At 37.8% G+C, this 24,834-nt stretch overlaps 1 protein-coding gene across 6 annotated transcripts in view; it reads left to right on the top strand.

Annotated features, from left to right (window-relative positions):
• HEATR5A (HEAT repeat containing 5A) overlaps positions 1 to 17,316 on the top strand; it is a 122,188-nt gene extending 104,872 nt beyond the window's left edge. For 4 of the 6 annotated variants that reach the window (XM_030318886.2, XM_030318885.1, XM_030318882.1 and 1 more), the window contains 3 exons: positions 4,563 to 4,717; positions 15,326 to 15,539; positions 15,839 to 17,316. In XM_030318886.2, coding sequence (XP_030174746.1) covers positions 4,563 to 4,717; positions 15,326 to 15,539; positions 15,839 to 16,146 — 677 coding nt within the window. In that variant the 3' untranslated portion in view covers positions 16,147 to 17,316. The remainder of the gene's footprint in view (positions 1 to 4,562; positions 4,718 to 15,325; positions 15,540 to 15,838) is intronic. The other 2 variants (XM_032593695.1, XM_030318884.1) reach the window with 1 other exon arrangement.
• Positions 17,317 to 24,834: the final 7,518 nt, after the last annotated feature.

Here is a 24,834-nt window from a genome sequence, read left to right as displayed (position 1 = left end):
TTCGTATCTTTACTCTTTAATGCTGTTAAATGACTGGCCTCCTGTATATTAAGTTAATAGTGAGAGACCTTCAAATGTAATAATTAATTTACAGATACAGTATGATCCATAACTACCTGGCAAAAGTGCGTAAGTACACATTGTAAATCTAAAATAAGACTAATCAGGTTTATATCCTCACTCCACCACTTACTGGCTAACTGACTAGCCAAGTTACTCAACTTCTCCGAGCTGTAGTTTTCTCATTAACAGAATAAGGGTATTGTGTTGCAGGAAATTGTTAGAGCAGTAACATAATACATGGAAAGCATCTTGCTTATTATCTGACATATATCAATAAATGATAGTATTATGTTCAGTATCTGTAAAATTTGGTTCACCCATGTTATTGTGCAGTTTTCATTTTCAACATGACATCATGGTGATTGTAAAAAGTCCTTAGACATATTACAGATTGTCCCTGCCTTCCTTGTTCTGTTTATAAAATGTCACAATTCACCATACTCTATTTTATTTTTTTATTTTTTTTTTTTTATTTATTTATTTTTTCAACGTTTATTTTTGGGACAGAGAGAGACAGAGCATGAACGGGGGAGGGGCAGAGAGAGAGGGAGACACAGAATCGGAAACAGGCTCCAGGCTCTGAGCCATCAGCCCAGAGCCCGACGCGGGGCTCGAACTCCCGGACCGCGAGATCGTGACCTGGCTGAAGTCGGACGCTTAACCGACTGCGCCACCCAGGCGCCCCAAACCATACTCTATTTTATATGGTATAAAAGTTTCAGTTGAGGTCAGCATTTATTGACCACCTACTTTGTGCCCAAAGTTGGGAGTCTCGTGGAGTCTAGTTCCTACAAATTGTCATATGATTAACATGTATGATTACTACCACAAAGTACTCCTTGAAGGCAACAGTAATATCTTAATTATCACTGTATTTCTAAGTACAGTAAAAAAGAGACTGATAAAAACTTAGAGTAATCAGCTCTATGTGAGTGAATCAGGCAGAGTGTAACAGGTAGGGTTCTCTGGAAGCTCAGGCTGAGATGGAGTTTGGGAAGCAAGAGGTTTATTAAGGAACAACATCTGTAGATAGGTGTGAAAGGAGTAGGGGAAGGCAACATTGGACAAAGAAGTCTGACTCCAGTGCAGGCCCCCAACAAAGCTCAGCAGATTTGTTGGGAGCTCTACAGGTTGCCTGCTCATTTGAGTGTCTCACATAGGACAGAAATGGCCTGTACTTTATCCTCAGATGTGGGCTACCCCAGGAAAGATGTGATCTCAGTCAAGGCAACTCTAGCTTGAGGCCAACCCTGAAGGAGCTAGCTGACCATACTCCCCATGGCTGGGCAGCACCTTCTGCCATGAAGGGGATCTCAGTGGTACACCTGTATATCTACCAAGAGACTTTTCAGGCAATTTCTTATAGGATTAGAAAGCATTTTCCACATGGACATCATAGAAATGGGCTCCGGGCACAACATTTTTATCTGTAGTCCTAAATAGCATGGTACGTTTGGGGACAGCAGGTATAGAGTAAAGAAAGAATGTGGGGTTATGGGAAAAGAGGAGGGTGATGAATAGTGATTAGTAAAGAGATGAGGCTGAAGGGTACATGGGGCCAGTTTTATGGAGAGTTTGCATGGTTTGTAATTTGGGCTGCTTTTAATATGCATGTAGAATCCCTAAAGGGTTTTAAGGAGGAGAGTAAAGTGTTAAGATTTGCATTTCTGAAGAATCACTGTGGCAGCTATAGAAAACAAAGCAAGATACTTGGAGGTAAGATAGCAGCAGTAAGGTTAAAGAGAATAATGAAAAATGAAACGTTAAGCATGTATTAACAGAATTTACTGATAATTTGATTCAGGAATTGAAAGGGTGGGTTGACTGAGCATTAACAGAAATTCCAAAGTGAACATTTTCAGGGGAATGTAGCGAATTGAGTTTGAAATACCTATCGGATAATCCAGGGAAGCAAAATATGTAGAGGTCTGGAGTTCAAGAAAGTTATTTGAGCTAGAGATGATTTAGACTATGTGTATTTCATTTGAGAGTTGTCAGTGCAACCTACAGAATGGATAAAATCACCCAAATTGAGTGTATGGAGCAAAATGGGAAGAGATTCAGGGGACAATGCAGTCACAGAAGCCAGAGAAAAGAGTTTTAATGGTGAGAGAGTGGTCAACAGTATAAATATGGTGTAAACGGGAGGTAAGAAAAGGGGAAGGATTGAGTATAGACTTCTCTTGACAAGAAGAGAAAGCTGAAGGACAAGGACAATACAAGATCAAGGAATTTTTTTTTTAAGATGAAACTCTAGCATGAATCTGTGCATATGTGGGAGAAAAGAAGGTAGAGATGGGATTGGAGTTAGAAATATTAGGGAAGGAAGCCATGTTCCTTTCTAAGCAGGAAGAAATAAAATTCATAGCACATTTAGAAGGATTAACCTCTACGAATTGAGGAAAGAAAACGAGGTATAGATAGGAAGTAATAGGTTTAAGTTTTTATGTTGAGAGTTAACAATGAGCTTGCCTCTTCCATCACACACACACACACACACACACACACACACACACACGGTTTTTTGTTTTTTATCAGAGAATGCAGTTAGGACCGTGAGGATTTAGATTATCTACTGAGAGAAATTAAAGCAGGAACTGATGATCACAGGTTAACCATTTTCTGTGTAAGGAATTGCCCAAAAATTGTGGCTTAAAACAACATTTATTATCTGATAATTTATAGGTCAGGAATTTGAAGCAGCATAGGGGTGTGGTTCTCTCTCATGAGGTTACTGTTAAGATGTTGGCCAGGGCTGTAGCTAGAGGATCCATTTCCAAGATGATTCACTCATGGCTCTTGGAAAGAGTCTTCAGCCTCTTGCTGGCTATTAGCAGGAAGCCTCGCTTCTCTACCACAAAGGCCTCTCCATGGGGCCATTGCTAAGGGAATCTTGTGTTTATTCTAGGTAAAAGAGGGTGAGAATAAGGGAATTTGGGCAGGGGTGGGGGAATAAAGGAATTTATAAGAAATGGGAAGAGGAACCCAGGAGAACTTTATCTCACTGAAAGTAAAAAGACATTTTTACCACACAGACTAGTTTACTACTGTTGAAACTACTCTTGTAGTTTCAAGTTGCCATGAATGACTGAAAGTGCCAACTCTATAGGAAGCAGTATAGCATCATGATTAACAGTATGCTCTCTGGAATCAGACCTTCTGCCTTACTAATTGTGTGGCTTGGGCAAATGACTAATTTCTATTCCTCAGGCTCTCATCCATAAAATGGGAGAAATAAGAATACCCACCTCATGGTGCTGTTGTGTGGATTAAACATTTAATATATATGAAGTACTTATAATGATGCTGTCATAATTTTAAGTGTTGACCCATGTACTTTTTTACCTTGATATTACTCAAATTATTTTTATAAAATAAATCCCAGTCATCCATAATATTTTGCTTTCATTGCTACTGTCTCTCAAGTGTTAGCTCAGATACTAATCTCCTCAGGGCTCTCTCTGACCACCCAATGTAGCAACTCCTGGGTTGCTTTCTTTTATCTTTTAATGAATTTTTTATATTCATAGACTTTGTGATGAACTGAAATTAAATTCTTCATTTACTTTCTGGTACACAGTATATCTTCTCTGTGAATTGTATTCTCAGTGCCAGAAAGAGTACTGGCACATAGTGAATGTTTCTTAACTACTGAATGAATGTTAGCAAAGCTATTATCTCTATCTCTGTATATCATTTCTTCATAAGTAGCAATCCATTCTTACACAGTTTAGTGACTCGAATTTGCTGTGCCTTTTCCTTTTCAAATAACATTGAGTTTTCACAGCAGGCTCATTAAAATTATTGAATGAGAATATGAAGGCAAATATGGAGGGAAATGAAGGAAAATTACATCTACTAGAAAATTTCCTCGAATGTGGCCCATGCAATAATTTTAGATTTGTCTGTACTGTTAAGAAATTATATATATATAGCAAAGCATGAGGTAGTTAAACTTGACATTTGTATTATGAAAATATGAATACCTTATTCTTAACCAAGAAAAATCAGTTGTACATTCATTTCTCATCTGCTTCACAACAAAAATGATAATAGCTAACACATGTTGAGCATATGTGTAACATGCTATTCTAAATGATTTACTTGAATAACTCCTCATAACTTTATAAAATGTAAGTACTGTTAATACTCCCATTTTACAAATGAGAAAATGACAAATGGGGTTAGATATCCAAGGTCACACAACTAATAAATGTATATTCCTGGTAAATCTACACATGGTATTTACAGATGTCTACCTGTGAAGAATATAATCACTTTCGTAAATTTTGGCTCTAGAATTACTTACAGTGCACATTTTGAAACCTATGACATTTTCCAGGATTCTTAAAATCATTCCATCAGTGTTTGTCTGTAACTGTTGTGTACACAAAAGAAATTGTTGGCTGTCAAACTAGATGCATCTTCACAGATATATAGAACAATAAATATGTCAATTGTCAATGTTGGGATGTTTCTGATAGATCATTTCTCTTTAGTAGATGGAACACATCAAGAACTTGATGAAATCAGTCTCCTTACTGCTATCACAGTATTTATTTTGTCTACCAGTCCAGAAGTTACTACCATTCCATGCCTTCAGAAGCGTTGTATTGAGAAATTTAAGGCTACTCTTGAGATAAAAGATCCTGTGGTAAGTCTCTTTAGTGGAAAGAGGTTTGTAATAGGAATATGTTTAGGCTTTTGCAGAACTTTCTTTGTGGTTTTGTTGGCTCCAACAAGAAGTACCAGGCTAATTTTTTTTATTTGTAGGTGTGGAGTAATTCCTTATTCTTGGGGTGACAAAGCCAAATAATAATGGTTTTATTATTTGGCCCCAAGGATACAGTGTAGTTGGAGAAAGATAAAGGAAATGTTTTTTTAAAAAATTAATTTGAAATAGAGGCATCTTAAAGTTGATACATCTTTAGAAATTATAAGGGACATCTTACAAAGTAAGATACTTTGTAGCTTATTATAGTGGATTTCCTAAAAAAGAAAGACTTCACATACCTTCAAGAATATGAAGTATTCTTTATATGAAGTATGAGACCCTCCCTAAAGCAGTACGCTCAAGTTAATCTCATTCTTTTATGACCCCTTCATTTGCTACATTAACTTCCTATTCCTTTATGCACTGCAAAATGAGTTTGTGGCACAAATTCATTGACTCCTGAAATACAAGAACCAAATTTTCTCTCAGGAAAAAATAATCATTCAAATACTGTCATAGTGAATTGGGTAAAGTATGATTTACATATTTGATGTATAGTCATCTTTTTTTTATAAAATTTTTTTAATGTTTATTCATTTTTGAGAGAGAAACAGAACATGAGTGGGGGGAGGGGCAGAGAGAGAGGGAGACACAGAATCTGACTCCAGACTCCGAGCTGCCAGCACAGAGCCCAACATGGGGCTCAAAGTCACAGACTATGAGATCCCAACCTGAGCCAAAGTCAGTCATTTACCCAGCTGAGGCACCCAGGCACCCCAATGTATAGTCATCTTTTGTTCTGTCCTATTTGTTGCTCTCAGCTTCATAGGAACTTTATGTTGCAGTCTCAAAGGGTGGTTCTGCTGTGTGATGACACAAAGTTAATATGGTCCAGACATGGTTGCTTAAAACTTTAAGATCATGCCATTTGAACATTTAGATATATGTGATTTTTACCTAGAACGTTTTCTGAAATCCCCAAAATAGTTGTCACATTTGTGTCTGTGTTTGGTGCTGTTTTTTTCTTATATCACAGAGGGGCATATGAGAAGGAAAATGGGAAGTAGAGAAGAAAAAAAAAAGTTAGCCACTCATAGTTATGCTATCCTGTGTAACCCATTATGCCTCTATTCTCACTCCAGACTGTCATAGCCATTGTTAGCATGCAAATTTGAATGCCTGTGTTAAAAAAACAAAATTCAACTGAAGAAATAGTAAAGATCTTTACTGTTTTATTCAACATTTCATAAATTGGGCAGCATCCCATTTGGCAGATAGAAAAGAGCTCTGAAGAGCCATACAAAATGAAAGACTTACAGACAGGAGGCGGTTAGGACAAGGAAGTTACTAGCAAAGTATGGATTGTTTCAGGCAAAGTCACCTTCCTTTGGGAGACAGCAGGGGTCTGTCAAGCAGATTACCTCACTAGTGCTGACCAGGTAATTCCAGATTGACTGTAACTAAGTTAAGTATTAAGTCTTGGTTTGGTCACATGAGCTTTTAGCACAAGTGACTCCATTTTGGGCCTGTTGTCTCCTTTTTTTTTTAACAATCTTCCCCCTTTTGATCATACTCTCAGCTTAACTGAGAGATGGGATCCAAGTTGAAAGCATTAGCAACCCTCCCAGCTACCACTGAAGTTCTTGCAGGGTTTGCTGATCCTCTGTGTGGTATTCACAAGTCACAACTTCAGGTTCACATTTTTTAAGTTGGTCATTCTTTGTGTTCCTTTTCCGATATTTTGCACATCATTTGCATGGTGGTTAGCAGCTATGAGCATGCATTTAAAACCTTTGAGGAAAAACAGGACCAGGAAAAATTTTTTTTTTTTTGATGTTTATTTATTAGGGGAGAGAGAGAGAGAGTGAGAGCTGAGGAGGGGCAAAAAAGAGAAGGAGAGACAGAGACAGAGACAGAGAGAGAGAGAGAGAGAGAGAGAATTCCAAGCAGGCTCCATGCTGTCAGCACAGAGCCTGACGTGGGGCTTAATCTCACAAATCATGACATCATGACCTGAGTCAAAATCAAGAGTCAGACACTTAACCAATTGAGCCACCCATGAGCCCCCGGGGAGATTATTATAATGATTGCTATCAGCAGGATATTTCCCAGCGTCTGGAGTGCACTTTGCAGCCACAGTCCCCAAGACCCAAACCAATTAAAATCCAATTAAATCACAGAAGACCCCATTGCAGGAGTCAGTTTGTTAAGTTGTGTGGCTTGTTCACAAATCTTATGTAGCTGAGTTTCAACTTCCCCAGAAGCATAGTCATGGTACAGCAAGTGGTATTGACCACAACACAGATACCTTGTTCAGCTAAAAAATAATAAAGGGCTATCCTATTATCAAGAACGACCTTCTTCTGAATTATTATTGCCTCCTTGTAGGTCTAACTCAACGTTGTAAATTCCAGGGAGTTGAGCAGTGAGGTGTCTCAGTTTGCTTATAAATAATCATATACCCTAAGAGACATTTCCTAGGTATTGCCAGCCATTTAGACATTTGCAGGCCCAAGGAGAATGATAACCACCACAGACCAAGATAAATCATATTGGGAGCATAAACCACTCTCACCGAGGTGGCACTATTAATGGCTTCATTTGCAGGGATTATTGCATTTTCTGTATAAGCCAGGGGTCACTTAGGTTTTCCATAAATCTAGTTTGAAATAAAGAGTTGTTCTAAATGCCTTGCACAGATGAGTACTGTTGGTGAGATCTTTTTCATAATTGGGGGCAGATGTGATTTAGGTAATCATAAGAACATGGGTATAAATATACTACAGTTTGCATAGGCATTTGTGTTTAATTGGGCAAGTATAGTGATAATCAGAGAAGAGTAAAAACAAGGCAGTGGATGTTCTGGCCATAAAAGTCAGACTCAGTAAGTAACTTCTAAGGAGATCTATTGTAGTTTATTAAGAATGGCCTGGGAGGTACAGATGATGGCATTATCTTTTCCCAGACTAGTACCAAAGTAAAGGAAGAAAGAGAAGAGAGAATTTCATGTTTAGTTATAGTGAGAAGTCTTGATCTGACATCTTGAATAGAAGCAATCTACCTTGATCTCTGCTACTTCTCTTCCTAGTCAATTTGATTTCAAGGTCTCCAGTATTTGCACAGGACCAGATGTCCATGGGAACCGTCTTAAGTTGTGAAATACACACCCAAAGTTCAACATCTTGTAATCTGCATTGGCATCAGTTGTTGGTAGGGTCTTTTCCATGAGTCCCACATTTGCAAAAGCATCAGAGTAAAACAGTAATTGTACATGATAGAAGACTTAAAAATGTCCATGGTTAAAGCTCTGATGACAGTACATTATAATGCAGCTGACATAAAAATTGGTTATGACACACAATATTTTAAGGTAATGGGAATTATGACTAATAACATAATATTAGGACATGTCAGATTTCCAGGAGTTTCATTTTTTCTGTAACATTTATAACCTATACCTACATAAATACAACATAAAGAAGACTTAGTATTATTTCCTTTTGAGAATGCTTCTCACATAATTTAATATCAAATAGCCTAATCAGTTTAACAGCTTTGTTTTTATAAGGAGCAAGAACACTTCTTTTGTGATTTTCTAGGAGCCATATGAAAAATCCCGGAGTTGGTTCCAAGTCAAAAGATTTCATTTAGAATTAGATTTTGGAGAAGTTTACTAATAATATCAAAAGGTTTTAAAATATTTGGTCAAATAGTAGGACTGTAGGTCACTGTGAAACATTACTTGGTTATCCATTTAACCAGAAAGACAGTTAAAGATTTCACAGGCAATACAGAAAGTTACATACTTGTCTTAAAAAAAAAACCAAAAAAAACCAAAAAAAACCCAAAAAACTTAGTTCTTTTACTAGGAAAGATTGTTTTCTTAAGGAATCAAAGACTTGATGGGGCGCCTGGGTGGCTCAGTCAGTTAAGCATCTGACGTCGGCTCAGGTCATGATCTCGCGGTTCGTGAGTTCAAGCCCTGCGTCAGGCTCTGTGCTGATGGCTCAGAGCGTGGAGCCTGTTTCAGATTCTGTGTCTTCCTCTCTCTCTTTAACGTTAAATAAACGTTAAAAAATTTTTTTCAAAAAAAAGGAATCAAAGACTTGATAAAGAAAATATGAAACACAGGGAATTATTTTGATAAAATAAAGAATCTTTGTTTTCTAGGCAGATTATTTTAAAAGGCAAAGAAAAACCTTTATAATCTCTTATCAAGAGCAGACCAGTAATCCAAGAAAACTATGTCCTTTTAATAGAGAGAAAACCAAATTCTAATTTTGTAACAGTGTATTTTTAATATTAAAGCTCATTTCCTTTTTTTATTTAAACAAATTTATTCCAATCTTAGGCAGCTTGACCATGCATAAAATTCCTTTCCCAAGATCCCTTATCACAAATTTTCTACAACTTTATTTTGTACCTTTGGATTTTATTCTCTGATTTTCCTCTTTCCCATTCTGAAATCACCAGCCTCACTTTAGGACAGAATTACTTTCTCTTCCCTCAACAAAATTGCATCTGCATTTCTCATGGTTTCTTTTACTGAAAACCCACATCCTACTTTCCTAGTATACAAAGATGATTCTATTATTGATCGATGCATCACAGCCACTAACTCAGGAAACAAATGGGTAAGCCCTGTGAGCTGCCTCAGCAAACTGCTCCATTCCTGGGAGTCCCAAGGCAGTTGGACACATTGAAAGCATAGCTCCTGTCTGGGTTTGCCAACACTGTTCCCAAACTCAGATAAACTAGTTGCAAGAGAAGCCAATCACTCAAGAGACAACGGTTTGGAAAAGAGAAAGGCAGAACTTTATTTTGGGTGCTGGCAGCCAGGGGAGGTAGCTCAAGCCTTAACAACTACCTCTCTGCCAACAAAATGGACACCTGGAGTTTTATAGAGGAAGAATGGGGAGATACATGCAAGAGGGCAGGCAGCACAGGATCATGGGTGGGGGTTGGTATATGTTCAGCATATGATCGTGGGCAGGGAAGGGACTGAAATGTGGTCTTCTAGGCATGCCGTTGCTATCAGGGCTTTTCTGGCCTGGCAATTGTGTTCAGATCATTGCAAAATGTCTCTCATCAATGCATCAAGAAAATACAAAAAATAAGAACAATGGGTTTCAGTTAGCATATGAGTTAAGCAATCTTGTCTATTTCTGGTCTTAACTATTGGGGTCTATAGAGGGCTTGCTGACAATTATTTCTAGTAGTTAAATTACATATATTAAAATTTTTAACCCTCGGAAACTTTAATTTTTAATGGAAAACTAAGTGAATAACTATGAACTGTTACACCAACATTCTTCAGATTGACAAATTTATGAATACATTTTGTAATTTCTCAAAAGATACTCTTCCTCATAGTAAATTTTTCCATGGAGAACCAAACATTTGGATTTTTTTAAACGTTTATTTACTTATTTTGAGAGAGAGACAGAGCACAAGCAGGGAAGAAGCAGAGGGATAGGGAGAGGGAGAGAATCGCAAGCAGGCTCCATGCTGCCAGTGCAGAGCCCAATGCAGGGCTCAAACCCACAAACCATGAGATCATGACCCGTGTCGAAACCAAGAGTCAGATGCTTAACCGACTGAGCCGCTCAGGTGCCCTGGGAACCAAACATGTTTATTAATAGACCCACCTATCTTAAGTTTCTTTGTAATAAGCCAAAAATAGATAAAACTATGTTTAGTAATTGTTTCAGTTTTTTATTTTATTTGGAAATGATCTAGATACTCAGTGATATCTCTTTCAACTTATCTCAGTATAATTTTTAAGGTTTCAAGTTACCAAAAAGATTTTTATTTTTATTATTTATTTAATATTTTTAATGTTTATTTTTTAGAGAGAGAGAGAGCGAGCGAGTTGGGGAGGAGCAGAGAGACAGAGAGAGACAGAATCTGAAGAAGGCTCCAAGCTGTCAGCACGGAGTCAACACGGGGCTGTAACTCACAAACTGTGAGATCATGACCTGAGCTGAAGTCAGTCACTTAACCGACTGAGCCACCCAGGCGCCCCACCAAAAAGATTTTTAGAAACTTTTTAAGTAGACAGACTGATGTCAGCAGGCAAAGTCAGAGGACCCAAAGGGGTGCCACAGGGCCCGCAAAGAGGGTACTTGGCTTTGCGCATAATGGAAATAAAACACAAGCCTAAAGGAAGCAAGAGAATTTATTGAAGACAGAGCAGATACAAACCATCTGGGAGACTCAGGAAGAAAAAGGAACATGACTCTCATCTTTGCTAGGAAGTCTGGAGTTTTACTGAGGATGGTGGTCTGGTGTATATGTCCTCTCAGGCATCCAGGAACTGGTCAAACAAGGACTGAGTGCTCAGGTGTCTTAAATAAGTTCCTTATGCCCTGGAGCCAGGGGTCCCGGCGTCAAGGTGTTTGGAATCAGTAATAGTGGAGAACTGATAGCCCTGCCTGGGGACTCCTTAAATGTTCCCAAGCAAACAGCTTTCATTTAAAATGTTAGCCATGAGATGGGTATGATGATGCAAAATTCACTAGTTGATTCAAGAGCAGTTGGATCCAAGGGACACCTGGGTGGCTCAGTCAGTTAAGCACTGGACTTCAGCTCAGGTTGTGATCTCTGCGGTTCATGGGTTCAAGACCCACATTGGGTTCTGTGCTGACAGCCTGGAGCCTGCTTTGGATTCCGTGTCTCCCTCTCTCTCTGCCACCACCCCCCTCCCCGCCCCCCCTGCCACACACACACTCACCCTCTTGTGTTGCCTGTCTCTCTCTTCCTCTCTCTCAGTAATAAATAAACATTTTTTAAAAATTTTTTAAAAAGAGCAGTTGGGTCCACATTTTGTTTCTGCCCGCTGAGATAAGGTTATCTGCTCAAATGGCTAAAGTTTTCTTTACTAATATTTGTAGAAAAGACATTTAAGATTTGTTTTGACAGATAATCTTATGGAAGCTGTGGACTAGATTTGTGGCATGGGATTTTCTATAGCAGCTTATATATTTTTTTAAGTTTTTATTTAAATTCCAGTATAGTTAACATACAATGTTATATTAGTTTCAGGTGAAAGGTATAGCAACTCGATTCTTACTCAGTGCTCACCATGATAAGTGCACTCCTTAATCCCCATCATTTATTTTGCCCTTCCCCCACCCACCTTACGTCTGGTAACCATCAGTTTGTTCTCTAGACTTAAGAGTTGGTTTCTTGGTTTGCCCCCTCTTTTATTTTGCCCTTTGCTTGTATGTCTTAAATTCACATGAGTGAAATCATATGATATTTGTCTTTCTCTAACTTGTTTTGCTCAGCATAATACTCTCTAGCTCCATCACATCATTGCAGATAGCAAGATTTCATTTTTTTGATGGCTAATATTCCATTATATAGCAGTTTATATTTTTTAAAAGCCTTTCTCCCTTTTTATTCCTTCAGTCCTAGGAATTGGGGATGGTCTAGGTAACAGTTCCCAAAGAATACCTGGTAAACTATTTACATCTCAAAGGCACTGCAAAGAATGCAAGTTCTTCCAGAAAGGACTTTTGTTCCCTTTGGCCTGAATTTTTACAATACTTATAAAAGGGAAGGTTTTTAGATTGATAAAAAGGATGGGTAGATTTTGAATTGTTTCTGGAGCCTGATTTCTAGTTTTGCAAAGGTTTGTAAAGTAAGGATGGTTGCTTTTAATTCCTCAAAGAATTGATATGCAACTTAAAAGACTTCATAGCTTGACCCACCTGTCTAACCACATTATCTTCAGTTTGCTTTCTTATATCTGGAAGATATTCAAATGAGATGGAAATCAAAAGATGCCTGTGTTTTAGATTTAGAGTTGTGTGTTTTTGGAATGTTTTAGTGGGCACATAGTTTCATTTTAGCTTAGGGAAGGAATCCTTGAATGTTCTCATTAGGCTCTAAAATCAGCTTCCGGTTTGGCCAACTTCTAACCATAGAGTTACTTTTTAAAAAAGTTATTTCAAATACTATGTAAGGTTTTAGCTAGGACAAATAGTAAATATTCCTGGCCATATAGAACAACCCCTTGAATTCAAAAGGCATCCTCAAAGAGGGTGCAAAAGATGTTTTATATTCCTCTCTCTCCTGGTTACTACAGAGATCTGGGAGAGTGGATTCTGGTAAGGATTATCCTCCTAAATTGGCTTCTACCAGTTTGGCCAGGATCCCATGTGCAGGCCGTGAATGGGATTTACCTAGACAGTGTAGCTCCAGTATCTACCAGGATGTGGTGAGGTTTCCATCAATTTTAATTTTGTTTGACAATTTTCCTCGTCTATTTAAAGAATAACATAGCAGTGTACCAGAAATTCCCTCAGAATCTCGTCAGCTCTGGGAGGGGCCCATATGGGGCCCATATGGGGACATTCAAATTAGTGTTGAAGGATTTGCACAAAACTGTTGAGAACAATCTTTTTTCCAGTATCGCAGTTAATTAATTAGAAACGAGACCTCAATTTCTGTGCCAGGGTTTTGATGACGGGCACCCAGGGGGCGGCAGTGCAGGAAGTGTTGTTTTACATACCTTTTGTGTCTTTAATTTTTTATTTGCTTTTTTGCAATGAAACTTTCAGTGAAGCTATTTTGGAATCTTGAAGCCTTTTGGAAGCTTCTGCTTAACAATTAAAATTGGTATCCCATCCTTTTTGAATTTGGGAACCCTTGCTTTTAAGTGCATGTCTTACATAAATGACCTTGTCTAATTGGCACTTTCTCCATAATGGCCATTGTAATTCTAGGTTGCCTTTAGTAAGATTTTGCCATTTTTGTAGGTCTTTATGGCTACAGAGACAATAGTTGTTAGACATAAGCAGGTGTGCCAGAAGGTGCAGTGCTTAACTTTTTGGAATTTAAGGATCCCATTTCTTTGAAGTCTTTGGGTCTCTCAGAGCCAAACTAATACCTATGAAGGATGTGCTGCTGAGTTGGGGATTGTGTGGTGTTTTACAGTGTACTTTGCTGCAAAGAAATTTTCTTGAGGTTGGTGGGTAACCTGTGTCTGTCTAACCCACTCCATGATCAGTTTATCCTACACAGGAGTCTTAGAGTCAGGTAGCAAACACTCTGACAACTTTTATGTACTCCACTTGTGCCTACCAATTTTGCAGTTTTTTGGCTTCCTAGATTTCCATCTGCAGTAGCCTTTACTTCATGTGCACATTAACACACCAGGAGTAACAAAACTGATGTTACTGCATACTGGCCAGTAGAAGCCCTTGCGTGCATCACCATCAATTCCCAGTGTGGAAATGAGGGCTGGGGAAGGAGCGGAACCAGAAGACCCCAACAAATGGTGACTGCAGACTGAACCACCAGTCCAACCTGTGTTTCTCCTTGTCCCTGAAACCTTCAGAAGTTTCCTTGGCACCACATTGCCCCAAATCTGTCAAGAAACAAAATTCAACTAAGTAAATTTTTTTAAATGTTTGTTTATTTTTGGGAGAGAGCATGAGCAGGGGAGGTACAGAAAAAGAGGGGGACAGAGGATGCGAAGCGGGCACCACACAGAGAACAGAGAGCCCAGTGTGGGGCTCGAACCCACAAACTGTGAGATGATGACCTAAGCCAAAGTCGGATGGTTAACTGAGCCACCCAGGTGCCCCTCAGTTGAGTAAATTTTAAAGATCTTACTGGCTTTATTCAACGATTCATGAAATGAATCCAAATTGAAAAGAGCTTTGAAGAGCTGGACAAAATCAAAGATTTCTAGACAGAATGGGGAGGGATGAGGAAGTTAATAGCAAATAGTGGATTGTTTTAGGCAAAGCCACCTTCCTTGGGTGAGGGCGATATCCGGGGTCTGTCAGGCAGATTACTTCACTAGTGCTGACCAGGTAATTATGGATTGACTGGTTTAAGATTCCAATACTGGGAGAGGTTGAAACTATAATTAAGTTAGGTACTGAGTCTTGGTTTGCTGACATGGACTTCTCCCAGGTGACTCTGTTTTGGGCCTGTTGTCCCACTTATAATACCTGTTAGCACTTGGACTTCCAAAATTAAAGATAAATTAAGAAATAAATTTTGGGGCAACTGGGTGGCTCAGTCGGTGAGCATCCAACTTCGGCTCAGGTCATCATCTCGCGGTTTGTGAGTTCGAGCCCCGTGTCAGGCTCTGTGCTGACAGCTCAGAGCCTGGAGCCTGCTTTGGATTTTGTGTCTCCCTCTCGCTCTACTCCTCCCCCACTCACACTCTGTCTCTCTCTCAAAAATAAACCAACATTAAAAAAATAATTAAAAAAAAAAAGAAATTTCAATGGGAGTGCCTGATTTCGACTCAGGCTCTACACTGACAGCACAGGGCCTGCTTGGGATTCTCTCTCCCTCTCTCTCTGCCTCTCCCCCACTCATCTGCATGGGCTCTTTCGCCTCTCAAAATAAATACATAAACTTAACAAGAAATTTAAACGCCTTTTTTAAGAGATTTATCTAAAAAAGTTTTTAATTCACAGTTTTTAATTCTCTTTTTATAAAAATTACATTACAATCTGAATGTTAATATAAACGTAAATTTATATTTACAGTTTATATTATTTTTGTCTCTTCCCTGATTAGGTACAAATCAAGACCTATCAGCTCCTACTTTCTATTTTTCAATATCCAAATCCAGCTGTTTCCTACCCATATATTTACTCTTTAGTATCCTCGATTGTGGAAAAATTGCAAGAAATAGACCAGAGAAAGCCAGAAGACACTACTGAGCTTCAGGTCTTTCAAGAAGGCATAAAGGTCTTGGAAGCACTTGTAGCCATTGCTGAAGAACAGCACCGTAAGTGTCATCACTAAATTCATACTAAATAAAAACCTGTCCCAAATCAGAAACTTAATGTTATTTTAAATGTAAAACATTCTGTTGGTCACTTAACATTATTTTTCCACATTAAAGGTCAGTGGTTAATTCCCAGTATTGATATTATTGAGTGTTAATTTGAGAGATTAGAAGGATTTTTCTTCCCCCTTCAGTGGGGAAAAACGTGTACAGATCAACAGATCAAGTGAGTTTACAACTTTGTATAACGAACATTTACACCCTTCAACCCAGAACTTATATATTTATTTACTTGCCAGGTTCTCAGCTGGTGGCCTGTCTTCTGCCCATCCTCATTTCCTTCCTTTTGGATGATAATACTCTGGGATCAGCAACTTCCATAATGAAAAGTTTACATGACTTTGCTTTGCAACATCTCATGCAGATTGGGCCTCAGTATTCTTCAGTTTTTAAAAACGTAATGGCTTCTTCTCCAGCCCTGAAAGCCCGCCTTGAGGCTGCTATCAAGGGCAATCAGGAAAGTGTCAAAGTCAAGATAACAACATCTAAACATACCAAGAACCCTGGAAAGAATGCAAGCATCCAATTAAAGACCAATTTCCTCTGATTTTTTTTGTTTTAATAGTAAACACCTTAATAAAATAGTTGATTACTTCTCTTTGGGGACAAAAGTGACATTTTAGACACAAGTGCACTTGGAGGTCTGGTTGATTGTCTTAAATAGCTGTGACTTTTCAAAGTAATGTCAAACTTAACATTTTTTGTGGGTTTTTTGTTTTTGTTTTTCAGTTTAGTAAAACCACAGAGCTCTCACCAGGAATTTCAAGAAAGTGCTAAAAAATTGAACGTACTAAACAGCCCACTGCTTTAAAAATGAGATGGTTTTCTTCTGACAGTCCATACACATTATGGTATACTTAATATTTTGACAGATACAGATTAGACTCTAGTATAAATTATCTGCATTTATAGTGTATCCCAATTGCTGATTGAAAATTCTGCCTTATTCAGTAATTATATTAAACTTTCTTGAATTTCTCAAACAACATAAATGATTGGAAAACTATTTAGGAAACTTGGTTTAGAATTATACAATATGTAGTAGTACAAGTTAACTACAGCCCTACAGTGTAACTTAAGATCTGGTGTCTATAAATATCATGGCTTTTCATCACCTTTTGGTTTGGCTTATATTGGGTTCAAGAAATGGAAATTTTACTTATGTTTAATAGAATAGGGCATCTCCACTTAATTTCTCAGAGGATTTTCTGTTGCCTCTCTTCCTGACAATTTTGTTCATTTTCATTTATGACAGACATATCAATGAGTTTAATATAGATTCACATCTATATTTAGGTCAACTATGGGTTTATGTAAAACAACAAATTTAGATCATCAACAAATGCAAGTATGTTTTTTTATGAAACATATTTTAATATAGAAAAAAACCTAATGATAGAGTCATATTGGTTGAAAAAATATTTTTTAACTCTTGATGATCATTGACTCTCCTTCCACTTCAGTGTTATATGTATGAATCAAGCACTATGTCACAACATAGCATTTCCCTGTTAAAAGTTACAAACTGGAGTGATAGGGGCATGTTCAGAATTGAGAAAAAATACTTTGAGTCAAGAAAGAACAATGTGATGTACTCTATTTTATTATGTTTGTATATAAATACTCTTGTAAATTGTTCAGAATGAAAACACTTGACAAAATCTAACACTACAATCAGTTTTTTAATTTACATAAATAAAGCTAATTTTCTTTATCATTCTTGTATTTGAGATTATTTTGCCTACAAAAGATGACTGATTCATCTCACAGATTCCAGAAAATCAATTCTCTGGAGCAAATAATATCCCTTCTCTGAAACTTGATATTTTTATTAGAGGAGCCCTTTCTTTGAAGCATTCTTAGCAATGGTTTGGATTCTCTATCTTCCTAATTGTGCAAATTTGAGTATACACTTACTGTTTCCTTCACCTGAATGCCCTTCTCTCTGTTGTATCTGGCAGATTCCCATTGCTTGTAGGCTTGGTTTAAATGCCACTTCCCCTTGTTAACTATCCTTAACACTTCTTACCCCCCTCTTACACCAAGCAGATTTAACCGCTTCCTCACCTGTGTTCCTGTAATATTTTACATGTTCTTCTGTGCATGGAACATCACACTGCATTTTAATATCTCCCTTTTAGACCACCTTCTCAAGGGAGGAATTGTGTTTTGTAACTGCCTTTGTGGCATCAAGCAGATACTTAATCACTGTTGAACTGTACTGATACAAGATGGATTTCAGCTCAGAAATCTACTTCTTTGTCAAGGCAAATGCTAGACTGGGTTGTTCTCAGGATACAACTCACTAATTTGATTTTTGAGTTCTTCTGTCTGTTTCATTTAGTTCTTTTTTTTTTTTTTTTAATGTTTACTTATTTAGAGAAAGAGAGCATGAGTGAGGAAGGGACAGAGAGAGAGGGAGACAGGATCTTAAGCAGAGCACAGAGCCTGATGCAGAGCTCAGACTCAGAAATTGTGACATCATGACCTGACCCAAAGTGGGATGGTTAATCAACTGAGCCACCCTGGCATCCCATTTAGTTTGTTCTTAAACATTAAGATTTCCTAGCAATACCTATCAAAATACCACCATTCTTCACAGAGCTAGAACAAACAATTCTAAAATTTGTATAGAACCACAAAAGATGCAGAATAGCCAAAGTAATGTTGAAAAAGAAAACCAGGGGTGCCTGGGTGGCGCATTTGGTTGAGCATCCGACTTCGGCTCAGGTCATGATCTCACTGCTCGTGAGTTCAAGACGCGCGTCGGGCTCTGTGCTGACAGTTCAGAGCCTGGAGCCTGCTTCCGATTCTGTGTCTCCCTCTCTCTCTGCTCCTCCCATGCTCATTATTTGTCTCTCTGTGTCTCTCAATAATAAATAAATGTTTAAAAAAAAAAAAAGAAAAAGAAAACCAAAGCTGGAGGTATCACAATTCTGGACTTAAAGCTATACTACAAAGCTGTAATCATCAAGACAGTATGGTACTGGCACAAGAACAGACACTCAGATCAATGGAACAGAATAGAGGACCCAGTAATGGACCCACAAATGTATGGCCAACTAATCTTTGACAAAGAAGGAAAGAATATCCAATGGAATAAAGACAGTCTCTTCAGCAAATGTGCTGGGAAAACTGGGCAATGACATGCAGAAGAATGAGCCTGGACTACTTTCTTATACCATTTACAAAAATAAACTCAAAATGGATGAAAGACCTAAATGTAAGGCAGGAAGCCATCAAAATTCTATAGGATAAAACAGGCAACAACCTCTTTGACTTTGGCCATAGCAACTACTTTCCACATACGATGCCAGAGGCAAGGGAAACAAAAGCAAAAATGAACTATTAGGACCTCATCAAGATAAAAAATCTTCTGCACAGCAAAGAAAACAATCAACAAAACTAAAAGGCAACCAACTGAATAGGAGAAGATATTCACAAGTGATCTATCGGATAAAGGGCTAGTATCCAAAATCTATAAAGAACTTAGCAAACTCAACACTCACAAAACAAATAATCCAGTGAAGAAATGGGCAAAACATGAATGGACTGCTCAACGTCACTCATCATCAGGGAAATACAAATACAAATCAAAACCACGTTGAAATACTGCCTCACACCTGGCAGAAGGGCTAAAATTAACACCACAGGAAACAACAGATGTTGGCAAAGATGCACAAAAAAGGGAACCCTTTTACACTACTGGTGGGAATGCAGACTACTGCAGCCACTCTGGAGAATGGTATGGAGGTTCCTCAAAAAATCAAAAACAGAGCTACCTTACAACCCAGGAATTGCACTACTAGGTATTTATCCAAAGAATACACAAATGCTGATTCAAAGGGGCACATGCACCCCAATGTTTATAGCAGCACTATCAACAATAGCCAAATTATGGAAAGAGCCCAAATGTCCATTGACAAATGGATAAAGAAGATGTGGTATGTGTATATACACACACACACACACAATGGAATATTATTCGTGATCAAAAAGGATGAAATCTTGCCATTTACAAAAAGGTGGATGGAACTAGAATGTATCATGCTAAGTGAAATAAGTCACTACTAGAAAGACAAATATCATGATTTCACATGTGGAATTAAAGAAACAAAATCGATGACCATAGGGGAAGGGAAGGAAAAGTAAGATAAACACAGAGAGGGAGGCAAACCATAAGAGGCTCTTAAATACAAGAATAAACTGAGGGTTCCTGGAGGGGTTGTGGGTGGGGGTTAGGCAATAGGCCTTAAGGAGGACACTTGGGATGAGCACTGGGTGTTAAATATAAGTGATGAATCATTAAATTCTACTCCTGAAACCATTACTACACTCTGTTAACTAACTTGGATTTAATAAAAGCACTGTGAACCTATGCTCCCCCAGAAATACTAAGACTTCTACTTATCATTTAATGATATAGTTTCCTGAATTGTTTGGGTAAAGGTGTTACATGAATATCAGTAGTTATGAAAATATATGTCAAGTATCATGGAATTAGGAACTTTGAATTAGGCACTATTCTATAGGTTTTTTTTTTTTTTTAATGTAACACCTTGTTTAATACAACACGGAATATATCCTTAGTGTATCCTTAGTGATAAGGAAATTAAGGCTTCACACCTGGGATTTGAACCCATCTTTTGGATCCAAGGTCCATGCTGGAGACAAAACAAGTGCTCTGGCAGTCAAAGGGTAGCTTTTCTCTTTTCAAGGGCTCCACATTCCCTCAGCCTTCCTCACTCCTTGCTGAAGGTGTTTTCAGGTGTATTTCTCTAAGTTGCGACCAGAAGCTTTCTAGTCAATAGGAAAACGTTTTGTTTTTTAATTGTGTCCTCCACAGTTTGCATGGGAACAGTTTATATGATTAGATATTGATGTAAGTTTTGATTTGTTTAAAGGTGAATAGTTTAATCTGAAAAATACATAAAAAATTGTTTATTTCTGTTTTTATTTTAAAAAGTCTCCAGTTGTGATAAAGTAGTTAGGCTTAGCTTGGTAACTCTTCATAATGAAATATATTGATTAGTAACTTGGCTGAATCAAAGTGGTATATTTGTCTTGAGCTTTTATTTTTCTAAGAGAAGAAATAGAGCCAAATTTACCAGTGGAATCCAGTTCTATTTAAGCCACTGTTTCCAAGCTTATCATGGAAAGACTAAGAAAATAACATTGGATTTCTGTTAATAGAGCATTGAAGTAAAATATTACTTCTCTAAGAGAGAACTTCAACATCAACCTTAAAGGGAACATTATGGCACTTATATCAATACAATAAGTCCTGTAAGTGTTATAAGCATAGGAGTGCCTAGCTGTTTCAGTTGGAAGAGCATGTGACTCTTGATCTCGGGATCGTGAGTCCAAGCCCCACATTGGGTGTAGGGTACTTAAATAAAAAAAATAAACATGGGGCGCCTGGGTGGCTCAGTCAGTTAAGCATCCAACTTCAGCTCAGGTCATGATCTCACAGTTTGTGGGTTCGAATCCCTGCATCCCGTGTCACGCTCTCGGCTGATAGCTCAGAGCCTGGAGCCTGCTGCAGATTCTGTGTCTCCCTCTCTCTCTGCCCCTCCCCACTCATTCTCTCGTTCTCTCTCTCTCTCTCTCTCTCTCCCCCCCCCTCCTCCCTGTCTCTCAAAAGTAAACATTTAAATAAATAAATAAACTTAAATAATTATAAACATAGTGATATGGGAGCCCAGAGAAGAAAAACAAGGCTTATAGGATGGACTTCATGGAAGTCCGTGGAATATCATAAGATACAGGCTTAGAGAATAGTACTTACTTGATGGAATAAATGCAAAACCCAGCAGTTCTTTGTAACATTAATTTTGAGGAGAATTCCCTTTATGCCATATTCTACAGATTTGCCTTTGTCTTTTTATTACTAGTTTGCATTAAGAGGGAAGAAATTTCAACCCTCAAACTGATAAACTATGATGATGTTAATACACAACTGACAACATGTGAAAGAAATACTCTACTCAAAACAAAACAAAAAACCTGGGGCGCCTGGGTGGCTGTTGGTTAAGCGTCCAACTCTTGATTTCGGCTCAGGTCATGATGTCCTGGTTCGTGAGTTCGAGCTCCACATCAGGCTCCACGCTGGCAGTGCAGGACCTGCTTGAGATTCTCTTTGTCTCCGCCTCTCTCTGCCTCTCCCCTGCTCAAAATAAGTAAATAAACACTCAAAATAAGTAAATAAACTTTTTTTAAAAAAAACTATAAAACCTATAAAGTTAAAATGTTGGATCATTTCTGAAAGTTTAATGATTGCATTAAAGCAAACAACCCTAAAACGTCAACAGCCTCCCTTGTATGTATCTTCCCAGAGTCCACTGACATTTATAACTGTAGGGCCAAGGTAATTACATAATATTGCATTTTCTCTATCAGTTGAATATACTTTCTTTACAAATAATTTGTTAGCCCTTGCAATGCCTCAGTTTATCAGGAGAGTTTTACCTCCATGTTTGCTAGAAATAACATTCTCCCAACTCCCTGCTGACGGTGATCATCCACTAGTTAATTAATTGTCCTGTGTTGACTTTCTTGTTTACTCATCTATTTAACTGATGCAGGCCTGTGCTTTTAGCTTTGAGGAAATGGGGAATTTGGGGCTGTTTTGGTTATATCCAGTACAGAACACAAACACAATCCCAGTTTCTGTATATTCAGAGGAGCTAGATTCCTTTCATTGCATTTCTGTTTGGGTAGGACTCCTGCTGGCTTTCCTCTTTGGATCTCTATATAATGATGATTCCACAGGCTACTGGGGGAAAAGTCTTGTTACTTGGTAGCCATTCTTCGTACGCACTCACATATCATTCTTTAACTAGTGTATTCCAAAAAACCTTTTTTTTTTTTTAAAGAATTCTAACTATATTTTTTAAGAAAATAGGTCATTACTGCCAGTGAAAAACTAATAATGTTGACAGTGTTTTTCTTGATGGAATCAAAATTTAATCATTTTTTTCCTGAAAAAATATCTACAGGCAAGAATAATTGATGAATAAATACATACATGCCCAACACGTACCAGAAGTAATGGATTGCTTTATGAAATAAAATATTCCAAGAAGGAACAAAAATGATATTTTTAAAAGCAATTTAAAGTATGTAAGAGCAATTTTGTTAGTGCTATTATTGAAGGTAATGCACGTGGCCTCAGAAAAAGAATGTGCATATGCAGCCGAAACTGAGGCTCTCTACTACACAATGAGGCCTAAAAACCCTAGTATTTCTGTTAGTTACTTGTTTCCCATTTTAACAAAGCTGTGCACTTTTTATGTTATAATCAAATGCTGGGAAATTGCTCACCACTCCCTGAATTGCCAGGGTGATTGGTCTTCCCATACCTTTCCTCCCTTGTGTCAGGCAATTCCTAGAAACACATCTTCTAAACCATTTTTTCAACACAAACATGTCTTAAAAATAGATTTTCTAAGTTATGGAAATGCTTTTGTTTCAGCAGTCAACAGGCCTATTGTCAACATCAAATGAGAAGTGGTTAGACAATGTACTTCCTATTCTCCAGTCAGGGGTGTTCTCCAGTCAGGGTACTCTGCTATTTGCTACATTCTTCATTGCAGATGCTTTTTCTTTTCAGTAATGTGACCATTCTGATGTCTTAATGTTGTATTAAAAATTTTGTAGAATTGTCTATGATACGAATATGTTTCCTTAGTTGTTTGATTAATGTTCTTAATATGTACTGGAACTTCCAGAAATCACCCTAGAATCTGTCTCTGAGCACACACATGCCTAACCCATTTGGAACAGTTTGGAACTATTTTTAAAGGTTGGGGGGGCACCTGGGTGGCTCAGTCAGTTAAGTGTCCAACTTCAGCTCAGGTCATGACCTCGTGGTTTGTGAGTTCGAGCCGCACATCGGGCTCTGCCTACTTGGGATTCTCTCTCTCCCTCTCTCTCTCTCTGACTCTCCCTGGCTTGTGCTTGCTCTCTCTCTCTCTCTCTCCCCCCCCCACCCCTCTCTCTCAAAAATAAATACATAAACATTAAAAAAAAAAAAAGATTGGAGTTTCCATACTCTTCCTTAAAAACCTATCTAGCATATCTCATTATTTTAGTTTCATAATCATTTTCTACAATCATTTTAAAGTGCCTGTCAATGGTTTCTTAGCTATGTCACCTAAAGCACAAGTTAAAAAGTAGGTAGGTAGGACTTAATCAAAATTAAACACTTTTATGTTTCAAAGGACACCATCAAGAAAGTGCAAAGACAATCTACAGAATGGGAGAGAAAGCTTTCCAAATCATACATCTAACAAGAGTCTAGTATCCAGAATATATAAAGAACTCTTAAAACTCAATAATGAAAAGACAATTTAAAATTGGGCAAAGGATTTGAATAGGTCTTTCTCCAAAAGAAGATATACAAATGGCTAATATACACATGAAAAGATGTGCAACATCATTAGTCACTAGGGAAATGCAAAGACCCAATGAGATAGCACTTATATCCACTGGGATGGCTCTGATCAAAAAGAAAATAACAAGTGCTGAAATTAGAACCTCTGCACATTACTGGTGAGAATTAGTAGAGTTGTTTTGGACAATATTTGGCTCATTTCTCAAAAAGTTAATATAATTATGATGTGATCCAGCAATTCCACTCCTGGGTATGAAAAAAATTAAAAAGTCACACAGGGGCAACTGGCTGGCTCAGGAGTGTGCCATGTGCCACTCTTAGTCTCAGAGTTGTGAGCTCAAGCCCCACATTGGGTGTGGAGCCTACTCAAAAAATAAAAAACTAAAAATTAAAAACACACAAAAAAATGTACATGAATATTTATAGCGGAGTTATTGACAATAGCCAAAAAGTGGGAACAACCCAAGTGTCCATCAACTGATGAATATAGAAACTGAATATAGAATAGAGAATATAGAAATATAGAGAATATAGAAATATAGAATATAGAAACTGAATATAGAAAACGTGTATGTATATATGTATAGTCATACAATTGAATATTATTCAGCCATAAAAAGGAATGAAGTACTGATACATGTTACAATATAGATGATTCATTATATGATTGCATTTATATGAAATGTCCATTTACATGAAATGCCTATAAATAGGCAATTCTGTATTGTCAGAAAGTAGATTAGTGGTTGTCAGGAGTTAGGGAAGGGTGAGAGGGGAGGAATGCTAATGGGTTGAAGAATGAAGAAAATAGTCTGGAATTAGTGATATTGGCTCCACAAC

The sequence above is a fragment of the Lynx canadensis genome, chromosome B3 (genome assembly GCF_007474595.2).
Source record: "Lynx canadensis isolate LIC74 chromosome B3, mLynCan4.pri.v2, whole genome shotgun sequence".
NCBI classification, from domain to species: domain Eukaryota; kingdom Metazoa; phylum Chordata; class Mammalia; order Carnivora; family Felidae; genus Lynx; species Lynx canadensis.
The sequence above is the reverse complement of the archived record's forward strand: the minus strand, read 5'-3'. Positions and strand labels throughout refer to the sequence as shown.